Raw genomic sequence first — 12,776 nt, forward strand, 5'->3', positions numbered from 1 at the left:
CTTAGATTGTCATCTTGATTTGTCCAATATTATAGCCACTTGCCACCTGAGCGCTTGAAATATGGTATTTAGTATGAATGAGGAGCTGAATTTTTAACTCCTTCCTTCCTTCCTTTCTTCCTTCCTTCCTCCTTTCCTTTCCTTTCCTTTCCTTTCCTTTCCTTTCCTTTCCTTTCCTTTTCCTTTCTTTTCTTGCATTTTGAGACAGAATCTCACTCTTTTTCCCAGGTTGGAGTGCAGTGGTGCAATCTCAGCTCACTGAAACCTCTGCCTCTTGGGTTTAAGTGATTCTCCTGCCTCAGGCTCCTGGCTGGGATTACAGGCACCTTCCACCACGCCCAGCTAATTTTTGTATTTTTAGTACAGACAGGGTTTCTCCATGTTGGCCAGGCTGGTATCAAACTCCCAACCTCAGGTGATCTGCCCTCCTCGGCCTCCCAAAGTGCTGGGATTACAGGTGTGAGCCACCGTGCCCAGCCAACTTTATTTAATTTTAACTAATTTAAATTTAAAACTAGATACTTGTTTCATTTACTGGAAAAGGCCTAAATATGTTTAGAACAACTTGGGTACACAAATCTACTTTTCCAACTGTATATTTTATGAACTCTAAATATACATTAAGGAGTTCTGATGAAAATTTAGCATCCTATCGGAGATTGCTGGAAATGAAAAATACACACTGGATTTTGAAGACTTCATATTTGAAAATGTAAAATATCTCATTGTTTTCTATTGATTACATGTGAACATATTCTGGACGTATTGGGTTAAATGTTGTTTTTATTAAAATAACATTAAGTATTAATGTCATTAATTTGATGATATTAAAAGTTTTAGACCAGGCACAGTGGCTCATGCCTGTAATCCCAGCATTTTGGGAGGCCGAGGCAGGAGGATCATCTGAGCCCGGGAGTTGGAAATCAGCCTGGGCGACACAGCAAGACCCTATCCCTAGAAAAAAATTACAAAAATTAGCTGGGTGTGGTGGTGCATAACTGGAGTCCCAGCCATTCAGGAGCATAGGCAGGAGGATTGTTTGAGCCTGGGAGTTTGAGTTTGCAATGAGCTATGATTATGTGACTGCACTCCAGTTTAGGTAAAAGGGTGAGACCCTGTCTCTAAAAACAAACAAACAAACAAACAAAAGTTTTAAATAGGCTTAACGCCCTCTGTAAACCAAAAATAAAATCCTAAGCCGCCCAGCCAATTGAACAGACCCACTCTCTTGGCCAAGGGAATCCCAGGGAAACCTGCAAAACTGAATTCGTGGCCATGATGGGCCATGATGGGAGACTGGACACTCCTCATCATATGCTCCTCCCTTTTGTAGTTTAGGCACAGCATCTGACCAGCATTAATGTTAAAATAGATATCACAATTGCCAGGCATGGTGGCTCACACTTGTAGTCCCAGCACTTTGGGAGGCTGAGGCAGGTGGATCACTTGAGACCAGGAGTTCAAGACTAGCCTGGCCAACATGGTGAAACCCCATCGCTACTAAAAATACAAAAATTAGCCAGGCATAGTGGTGGGTGCCTGTAATCCCAGCTCCTTGGGAGGCTGAGGCAGGATAATCGCTTGAACCCCGGAAGTGGAGGTTGCAGTGAGCTGAGATTTCGCCACTGCACTCCAGCCTGGGTGACAGAGCGAGACTCTGTTAAAAAAAGAAAAAAGAAAAAAAAAAAAGACATCACAAGACTGACAAAATGGACTTTTTGTGACCATAACATAACCAATTATAAACAGGATCTATGGCCGTGCCAGACGAAGGTGAACTTACACACCCCTACGAGCAACTCTGACCCGGTATAGTGGTTAACAGACTTCCTTCTCTTAAACATTCCTTTCTGCTGACTCCAAATTTTTAGACAAAGCTTTACGCCTCTAACCAATTGCAAATTAAAGAATCTCTGAATCCACGTATAACCTGTAAGTCCCGGCTTCAAGATATGCCGCCTTTTCCGGCCAAACCACTTATACAGCTTCCATGCTTTGAGTTGTGCCTTTGCCTATAACTCCTGTCTCCCCTAAAATGCGTAAAACCAAACTGTAATCTGACTACCATGGAGACACCTTCTCAGGACCTCTTGAGACTATGTTCCCCAGGCCAGGGTCTCTTACACTGGCTCAGAATAAACCTTAAAATATATTACGGAGCTTGGTTTTCCTATTCACAGCTCGGTTCCACAATCCTCACCATGCCCTGAGATGTTACACTCTGCCACGTGACTCCCTGAGGGTCCCACTTAATCCTTGAAGGCATCAGAGTTTACAACTCCTGGTCTATAACATCTTCCTAGCTGGTTTGGGGTAGGGGAGTGGCGCAGTGGGGGGAGTTTTTAAAAATCTTATGAAAGTTGTGGATCCTCTCTCCGGAAAATTGCACACACACAGAGATGTGTAACATTTAGAAAATAATTTTAGTGGTTCTCAGATCTTTGAAGGTCCATCCTTGAGCCCCAGATTAAGAACATCTGGTCTTTAAAGCCTTCAGAAAAGACCAGCAGGAAGAACATCAGGCAGGTTGCTGTGGTTTCACCTCCTCTTAGGCTGGCCTAGGGCTGAGGCATGGCCTTATTATCCCTGTCTTTGCTGCAGGCACCTTCACAGGGAGGGCCTCATCGCTCACTCTTCCATTGTGCGCTCAAGGGCTTAAGAGCCAGATTGTCATCCCACCTTCAGGTCTCCTGGCCCTGGGGTTGCAGCCGGGCTCAGGGCTTGAAAGCAAACTCCAATCCCATCTCTCCTCTGCCCCGCTCTCTGCTCCAGCCAGTGTGAGCTACGTATACCCCTCAGAGGCACCAGGCTTCCTCTTCTCCTGACGTTTTGCCCAGCTACTGCCAGGAACACTCTTCTCCTTCCCATCCTTGGCCTGCTCAGTGCCTACTTTGGGACTGAGCTGAGGCATCACCTCCTCCAGGAAGACTTCCTGCAGCCCTCCTACAGGTGTTGGGCTCACTGATGTCCTGGCACTTACCACCCTCCATAGTCATTGCCTGTTTGTTTTCTCCTTTATACTGGGACCTCTGATACCAGAAACATTCTATTTACTATTATATAAGCCCAGCTCCCCAAACAGAGCAGATATTGATAAATATTTGAAGGATTAATACATTTAACTCAGTGGTTCTCAAAGTGGGGGCTCCAGACCTTCAGTATCAGCATCACTTGGGAGCCTGTTAGGAATGCACATTTTCAGCCCTCACCCCAGAACTACAGAATTAGAAACTCTGGGGGTGGGGTGCAGCAATCTGGGTTTGCACAAGCCCTCCAGGTGACTCCAAGGCACTGATCTAAGCCCCAGGTTGGAGGGAGGCAGGATGACTCCTGAGGGTGGAGGCAGGTGACTAAAGTTTGGAAAAGCAATGTGGAAGAGTGGCTGCGGGTAGGCAGAATAACCCCCCGCTCCCCACTACTCCCTGGAATCTGTAAATGAGTGTGTTACATGGCCGAGGTGGGATGAAGTTGCAGATGGAATTAGAGTTGCTAATCAGCTGATTTTGGGGAGATTATTCTGGGTTGCCTAAGTGGGCCCAGTGAAACCACTAAGGCCCTTAAATGGGGAAGAGGGAGGCAGAAGAGTGAAAACCAGAGAGATGGTAGCATGAGAAGGACTCAGCCCGCCACTCTTGGCTTTGCCGATGCAGGTGGACCACAACTTAAGGAAGGCAGGTGGCTTCTTGAAGCTAGAAAATTGATTGTCCCCGAGAGCCTCCAGAAAGGATCACAGTCCTGCTGACACCTTGATTTTTAGACCAGTAAGACCCATTTTGGACTTCTGACCTCCAGAACTCTAAGACAATACATTTGTATTGTTTCAGTCACTAAATTTGTGGCCCTTTGTTACCGCCCCAACAGAAAACATTGACTGCAGTGGCTAAGGACCAAGGCCCTGGAGTCACACTGTCTGGGCCTAGGTCTGTCCTCTCGATGTGTGGCCTATAAAATCAGGGTAATGGTGGGATAGTATACAGAAGGCAGTGAGGATGAAATAAAGTAACGCCTGTAAAACATTCAGCCCATAGTAAGTACTCCGAAAACATGAAAACACAAGGCTGCATTCGGACCAATGAGCAGCCGACAGTCCTCTTCAGATGGGGCGAACAGCCCCAGGGAACAGAGCAGTAACTAGAGAACTAAAGGGGGAGTGGGCTGAGAAGAGGCTTCCTGGAGGAGGTGGTGTTGAAACTCCGTTTTAAAGGAACAGTCAGTGAATGTCAGGGAGGAAATGAGATATGCAAATCTCCCAGGAATGGGGGCAGGTCTTTTATGCTGGGAAGTGCAAAGGAATTTCCCTGGGTGGATAGAAGTCTGTATTAGGGTTTAATGAGAACAAAATCGGTAAGAAATAAATGGTAGTGGGGAACAACTCTCCAAGCAAATTAAAATCCAGAAGCCGTAACAGAAGAAAGCTGAGCTGATTACATCAAGACTTAAAACTTTTGTATGACAAAAGACACTATAAAAAATGTCATAAGACCTTTTTCCTCAACTGAGAGGAAATATCTGCAAGAAATGATAAAGTGTTACTATCCAGTTTATATAAAGAGTTCCTGGAAAGCAACAGGAAAAAAAAAAAATACCCAAAAAATCTACTGGGAAAGTCGGCAGCAGATAGAAATCAACAAGTCACAGGAGATAAAATGCAAACGCCCTGTGCAGAAAAGATGTGGAGCCTCGCAAGTAATCAGGGAAATGCAAATTAAAACAAGGATGAACTCTATCTATCAGATTGGCAAACACAGAAAAGATTGCCAACACCCGGGGCTGGCAAGTGTCGAGAAAAGACATTCTCACACTTGGATGAGCATCTGCTGGTCAATTTGGGTAGAGTCGGTGATGCCTGACAGGAGGGAAGGTGAAGAAGTGGCCTCCACATTGCAGGCAGGGTGAGGACCCCAGGCTTGTGAAGGGCTGCAGCCTAACCGCTTGGTGTAATTAACACCTTCACCTTTGCTTCATTGTGAGTAAAGAGGGAAAATAGGAAGCTCCATCCGAAGGGACCTGCCCTTAGCTGGTTTGTAAGCAGGATCCGGGGAGGCGCCTCCTGCTGGAGAGCCCTGGAGGAGAGCGGTTTACAAGGACTTTTTCCTGCAAAGCTGGTCAGAAGCCCCCAGCGGCAGCGTGGTCCCTGGAGTTGCGGTTCTGGGGTGGTTGTTCCAGATTTCGAACCAGGAGGATGTGTGAGTGTGAACAGCAGCCACTATCTGAATGGCACTGATTCTACAAATGAAGGATCAGGCCCAGAGAAATGAGGGAACTTTCCCAAGGATGAGTGGAGGATTTAGGACTCAAATGCAAATCTTTCTGCCACGCCAAGGAGTCAGTAGTCCTGAATGTACTTGTCCCATGAAAACAAGCCTGTGCTATTTGGAGTCACCTCCAAGAACTTGCCCTTTGACCACTGATATCTGACACAAAGTGTTCAATTTCTACATGGTGTGTGCTGTACTAAGCCTTCACACGCATTAATGTCATTTTATCCCCACAACAAGTCTATGAAGCAGGTACTGCTGTTCACAACCATTTTACAGAAAAGGAACCGAGGCTCAGAAAGGTTAAGTAACTTACCCAGAGGTCCACAGCTGATAAGTGGTGAAGCTGGGCTTTGAGATTCAGGCTGTCCTTCTACCCCTGACACATTTAAGCCACGTGTAGGTGATTTATTCAGTGATTGGGCTCACATACAAGGGGGTGTGTCTGGAGAGATCAGTTGCCATTGAGCCCAGTGGCAGAGACTTGAGCTACACATGCGGAAAATATGAGTGAAGGGGAACCTTGTAAAGGTGATTGCTTCTACAAGCCATCTGTGTGCAATCAGCCAAGTCCTTTAACCCATTATTGATTAAGGAAATCTGGCTGGTGCACCTGACTCAAAATGGGTCTTTCTGCCTCTCTGATCTGCCTTTGAACTCTGCCAGACACTGAGCATGTGAAAAGATGCTCAACCTCACTAATAATAATAAAAAGGGCAAATTAAAACAAGAGACAGGTTTCTCCCAATCCAATCAGCCAAGACTACAAAGAACAATAATGTCTGGCCAAGAATGTCATGTCGTTAGGAAACAAGCTCACACCCACTTGGTGAGTCTACTTGGGTACAACCTTCCTGGAAAACCACCCAGAATATGTTTCAGCATTTTAAATGTATACACCTTTGGAATCAATCATTCCTATTCTGAAAATGTATCATAAGGATAAGTACACAAAGACATATGTCCAAGAACATTGCAGTATAGTTTATAACAGCAACCAAAAGAGAAAAAGAAGCAAACTAAAATTCCATCAACAGGAGGCTAGTTAACAAAAGTACTGTCCAGTCATAAAATGAAACATCGCACAGTCTTTAAAGAGGATAATGTAAGGGCAGGTATGGTGGCACAGGCCTGTAGTCCCACCTACTTGGGAGGCAGAGGCAGGAGGATTGCTTGAGTCCAGGAGTTTGAGACCAGCCTGAGCAACATAGGGAGACCCTGTCTCTACAAAAATTAAAAAAATAGCTAGGCGTGGTGGGGCATGCCTGTGGTCCCAGGATTACTTGAGCCTGGGAGGTTGAGGCTGCAGTGATTCTACCACTGCATTCCAGCCTCAGCCTGGTCAGCAGAGCGAGACTCTGTCTCCAAAAGAAAAAAAAAAAAAAGAATAATGTTGATTTCTATGTCTTTCCAGGAAAAGATATTATAAAGATAGAAATGTCATTTATAAAATAGTATACATAATATAAACCAATTCACGTAAGTACAATTATGTAAATGGATTGGATCATAGATACATTTTGCATATACATGTATGTAAATATTTATGAAGCACAAAATTCTATAGGATGTACACAACTTCTCACAATTGCTGTTCTTGTGGGTTGGAGGTGGGAGGGGCAGGTGGATTTCACTTGCTACTTTTTTTGCATTTTTATACCAATCATGAATTAACAGAAAATATATTTCTAGAGGGAGCAAGGATAAGGGGAATCCCAAGAGAGTCACCTCACTCCAACTTGGTCTTTGAGGCACCTCCCAAGGTCAATATTGCATGGTTTTAAGATTAAGCCCACATAGACAGTGAATTCTGTGTCGCCCTCACATTAGGGAACGTTCTGTTTGATGGCAACACGGACTCTATTCATCCCTGCTCAGGCCTTTCCGGTCAGCATTTAGTGTATTATGTGGTAGTGACCAATGTTATGTCTTCCTCCTGGACCAGGCTGTGGACATCTTAAGGGCAGAGAGAGCATCTTATTCATGCCCACACCCTCATGTCCATCACGGGACTTCATGTAGAGGCAGTGAGCATTTCATTCATCAGGCAAATATTTCATGAGCACCTACACCTGTGCCAGTGCTGGGGAGCCGTGGGTAAACAGATCAGACAGGGGCTTACATCCTGAAGGTTGCAGTGCTGCTGGAATTTGTTGAATAACTAAATGACTCACAAGCAAGTGACCGGCGAGATGAACAGACTCAAAGGATTGGGGGAGCTGACCTAGTGACCCTGTGAGCCAATACACAAGAACATTGGCCTGGAGCAAACAGACCAACCCCGTTCCAGGGTAGTGGTTTTCGCTTTTTTTTTTTTTTTTCCTTGGCAGTGGAATCTTTTCTCAATAAACAAAATAGGTAACAGTATATTATTATAAGCTGATTTTATAAGTTTAATTCAAAGCATTTACTGATCATACAATCAAGATAATTTTGGTTGACAAAAAACATTTGGGACACCTGAGTGGAGGTAGTATTTTTACTAGATGTTTAATATTTGGAAGATATAATAAAGATTAAATTCAAATAAAATGTTTGCAGAACCCTGGTTTAAAAACCACTGTTCTGGGCCAGGCGTGGTGGCTCACGCTTATAATCCCAGCACTTTGGGAGGCCACGGCGGGCAGATCACGAGGTCAGGAGTTCAAGACCAGTCTGACAAACATGGTGAAACCCCGTCTCTACTGAAAATGCAAAAATTAGCCGGGCGTGGTGGTGCACGCCTGTAATCCCAGCTACTCAAGAGGCTGAGGCAGAAGAATCACTTGAACCCGGGAGGCAGAGGTTGCAGTGAGCCGAGATCGTGCCACTACACTCCAACCTGGGCAACAGAGTGAGACTGCGTCCAAAAAAAACAACAACCAAAAAAAACAACAAAAAGAACCCACCACTGTTCTGGAAATAAACATGTTGCTTTTTTTGTTTTGTTTTCAATAATAAAGAGAACAAATGGTTCAAATTTTAAACTCTCTTAAGTATTATTCATTTGTTCATTCAACCTGTAGCTATTAAGCACATTCAGTGGGTCAGGAGTTCTTATAGTGAATTCAATATTAATAGCCTCAAAGATCACAAGGAACCAGGAGATTAAGGGAAGGTGCTGTTGGAGTCAGGGGAACAGCCATAATAGATAGGTAGGTAGATAGGTAGATGGATGGATGGATGGATGGACGACGGATAGTTGGATAGATGATGTGATCAGCTGAATAACAGCTCCCCAAGATGTCCACATCCTAATCCTCAGAATTTGTGAATATATGTTATCAGGCAAAGGGACTCTGCAGATGTGATTAAGCTAAGGATCTTGAGATGGGGGGATGATCCTGGATTAGCCAGTGGGCCCAATGTCATCACAAGGATCCTTATCAATGAAAGAGGGAGGCAGGAGCGTCAGAGAAGGAGACATGGTGATGACGGTGGAGGTCAAAGTCAGAGAGAGACGTGAACGTGTTACAGAGCTGCCTTTGAAGACGGAACAGGACCATCAGCCAAGGAATCTGGGCAGCGGCAGAAGCTGGAAAAGGCAAGGAAACAGATTCCTAGCGCCTCCAGACAGAATGCACCCCTACAGACCACTGATTTGGGGATTTCCAGCACTCAGAACTGTCTGATAACACATTTGTGTCTTTTTAAGCTACTACGTTTATGTGATATGTTACAGCAGCAATAGAAAACCAATATAAATGAGAGAGAGAGAGAGAGACAGAGAGATGATACATAAGCTTATGTGATTTGTTATAGCAGCAATAGGAAACATATAGATAGATGAATAGATAGATAGATTAGATATAGGATAGATAGATAGATAGATAGATAGATAGATAGATAGATAGATAGAAAGATAAACAAATTTGTCTTTGGCTTCTTAAAAATTGATTCTCATTAAAATCCTATCCTGACTCATTTTTGCCTGGGGTGGGGCAGGCACCATGCACATAGGAGTTCAGCGAACACGCCATATGGATGAAATGGTCTCACTGAGCTCCCCCTCCCTTTCCTGAGCCTAGAAGTTGTCCCCTTAAGAGAATTCTAGGACTCAGTTGTCCTATAATCAGGATCACCTGCCCCTGAATCTGCTCTCTGAGTACAGACCAAGTCTCGTCTTCAGGTCCTTGGGCGGCAAATGAATGGGACAGTGGGGGTCTCCCGCTGCAGATATGTTCCAAGCTAGAACACTTTTGGAGGGCAATTTGGCAGGGTCTACTAAGATTCGACCATTCCTTTTAAACTTGCAACTACAAGTCTAGGACGTGAATTTTACCCATGCAAGTCCCCAGAGATGCTCATTGCTGTATTGCTTAGAATTGTTAAAAATTGGAACCAACCTAAATGTCCATTAGCCAGGAACTGATTCAAATTAACCAAAGATATCCATAAAGTTGGATCCTGGCAGGCCATTAAAGTGAATGAACTAGATCTTTATGTTACTGACATGTAGAGATGTCCATAACATTAATTGAGGGGTTGCGGGGGGAAAACCTTACAAGCACGTGTATCACGAGAGCCTATATGTGTTAAACTATACAAGTTTAGGTTTATATATGTCAAAAAGTTCTTCCAAGGTGTATGTCAAAACTTTAACAGTAGTAAGTTTTTGAGAATAAACATACGTATTCTTGTACTGTTTGACTTTCTATAATAATCAAATTGTAATATGATGTAATCAGAGTGGGGGAAATGACTATTTGAAAATTCTAGTCTGGCTGTCAGCGGCAGGCTGAGCAGGAGTAAGGGGTGACCAGTTCTCAGTAGAGGTGACCACACGGCCACAATGACCCAGAATCTTGACCCAGAGACTCCTGAATCTTGAGCCCCTGGGCCCCCAATACTCTCTATATCCAGAGGAAAAGAAAATGGCACACATTGGCGTCACTCATGGCCTCTAAGAATCTGAAAATCAGTGACCCCTGTAGGAGGCCAGCAGCATGAACCCAGGGCAATGCTGTGTCCCAGGAAGGGTCTGGGTTTGGAGTCCCAGGGACCAGGGCTAGAAACCATCTCCACCACCTGACAGCCAGGTGACCGTGGGCAGGTCGCTGGGCTCTCCAAGCCTCTGTTTCCTCATCTGTACGATGGAAGAAGATTCCTGCCTCACAGGGATGTTGTGAAGACAGATGTTGTCAAGACAGACAGCACATGCCCCTGGCACATAGTAGGGCCAGCTTCCCTCCCGCTCCTATGACCCCTGTACCTGCAGCCCCGGTCGGCCCAGCGCTGGGCGCAGCGCCTAGCAACGCGGGCCCGCGGGATCCGAGGACATGGTGAGGCGAGGGGCGCTGGGGCCAGCCTCTCCATCTGGGCGGCAGGGAGGAGGGCAGGCTCGGCCATGGGCTGGCACCTCGAGGATCCCGGTCCGACGTGGTGCTGCCGCAGTGAGGATGACTCCGTCAGCAATGTGAGAGGGAGGAGTGAGACAGGCCCCGTGGCACACCCAGTTCCCACACACCCTCACGCAGGATGAAAGTCCAGCCTCCTCCTGGGGCGGGGCTGGCTTGGCCGGGGCCACCTACAGGCAGGCACGCGGGGGCACACACATGCCCCTAAGTCCCGCCCACCTGCACTGGAACAGCAAAGTGGAAACGGTGCCTTTCAAAAACTGTCATGAAATAAGACTTGCATGGCCGCTATAATTACCTACAGCCATCCTGATTTCAGAGTAAAACCACATGAATAAAGCACCTGGCTAATATGGGTGGAAGAAAGTGCCCACGACCCAGGGGTTTTTATTTGGCTGGGCTACTCCCTCTGAGACTTCTCTGAGCCACGGTTTCCTCCTCTGTGAAACGGGGATGGTGACATTTGGAAGGAGACAGGAAACAAGCAAACAGGAAGGTGTCAGGGTGTAAAGAGAGCAGGACCTGGGCATGAGGGCGGGAGGATAGGAAGGGAGCAGGAAATGGGAATGGCAAAGTGAGGGGGCATCCAGAGAGCCTCCCGGGATTGGCCTTTTGGTCGGGATGTAAAGGAGAAGGAACTAGCTGGGAAAAGGCTGGGGAAGGGGGAATTTAACCCCCTCATCTTTAAAATGAGAACTTGAATTCATTCATTCAGCAAATCTTTATGGAGCTCTGTAGGAGCCCTGGGGGCAGCGACCAGAATGTCTGAAATCTAAGAGCAGGAGTGTGTGGACTCGGCTGAGAGGAGAGCAGAGGCTGAGTGTCAGGGTGGGGAGGGGGAAGGGGTTTCCAGGTGCCAACAAGGACACAAGCCAAGGTGTAGCAGTAGGGTATTTGGGGGATGTATGAGAAGCGCTCCTGCCAGCTTCCCTGGCAGTGTCCTATTCCCGGCATCCATTTTGGACCATGAGCCCCTTCTCTTGCCCCTCTGGCCAAGACGGAATGCCATGGACTTCCCCAGATTGCCCGGGCTCGCCCTGCCCTCCTCTAAGGCTCCGGGTGTCAATGAATCTCTCCAAGCAGCATATTTGCCTGTACTCCAAGAAGAGAGGCCCCAGAGTCCTCCTCAAGGAGGGCCCCCAAGTCTATAGGTCCCCACAGTCTGAAGCTCTGCTCTGGCCTGAGGGAGGCAAGAAATGGGCCCCAAGAAACTGAAAACAGGACCCCACTGGAGCCACAGAGCCCAGGAGCATGCATGGTTCTGGTGTCAAAGAGAGGAAAGGCCTCGCAGCACAAAGGGCCCTGAAAAACCCCACGTCTCAGGCAGCTGTCACTGGTTGGAACCTGCGGACTAGGGCTGTGCAGAAGACCATCTATCCACTTCTCCTGAGCCTCCTCCTGAGGAGGAGACAAGGGAACCACGCCACCAGGAGGCCAAGGAGCTGGGGCCCAATATGTACGTGAATTATCAGTGGAAGTGGGTGCAGAACTACTTTGGCAGCCATAGGGAGTTTTGTGTGGGAAACATGGTAGGTGCTTAATAAAGGCTGGGTGGATGGATGGATAGATGGATGGATGGATAGATGGAAGAAAGAATGAGAAGTTGGTTGGGAAAATGGGGGATGAAAGAAGGGATGAATGAGAGGATGGTGGTTGGCTGGATGGGTGGGTGGGTGGATGGTTGGATGGATGCATGGTTGGATGGACAGATGGATGGATGGATTGATGGATGCTTGGATGGATGGATGAATGGGTGGATGGGCAGGTGGAAGAGTGAATGGCTATGGGCATAAATATGTGAGAGCACGAGTGAACGAATGAATCACTGAGCCATTAGGTGAATGGGTGGAAGAGTAAATGAATGAATAAATGCTTGAGTAAGCAAGTTAGTCCTGGGTAAATGAACTTCTAGTCCAGAACTGAAAATCTAGCTCATTGTCACCTTCCTTAGGTGCAAGGAACCCTTCAGAAGAAAGCAGGAAGGAAGAGAGAGTGGCCTGAATCTTGTATGGCCGCACTTTCAAGCCTCCGTAAGGAAGTGCGCTCTTTGCTTCCTGGAGAGCCGCCGCGTGTACTCAGAATGAACCCTGGAGAAGTGAGTATACCCGCGCTCAGGGCAACATTCCTCATCTCCGGCTGAGCCCTGTCCCAGTCCCCCACCGGAGTATCGGCCAGGCCGGTT

General features: G+C 46.6%; 1 protein-coding gene across 1 annotated transcript in view; it reads right to left on the reverse strand.

Annotated features, from left to right (window-relative positions):
* ARHGAP40 (Rho GTPase activating protein 40) overlaps nt 1-10,716 on the reverse strand; it is a 49,789-nt gene extending 39,073 nt beyond the window's left edge. The window contains exon 1 of the mRNA XM_050807085.1: nt 10,450-10,716. Coding sequence (XP_050663042.1) covers nt 10,450-10,586 — 137 coding nt within the window. The 5' untranslated portion in view covers nt 10,587-10,716. The remainder of the gene's footprint in view (nt 1-10,449) is intronic.
* Nucleotides 10,717-12,776: the final 2,060 nt, after the last annotated feature.

The sequence above is a fragment of the Macaca thibetana genome, chromosome 10 (assembly GCF_024542745.1).
Source record: "Macaca thibetana thibetana isolate TM-01 chromosome 10, ASM2454274v1, whole genome shotgun sequence".
Classification (NCBI taxonomy): Eukaryota; Metazoa; Chordata; class Mammalia; order Primates; family Cercopithecidae; genus Macaca; species Macaca thibetana.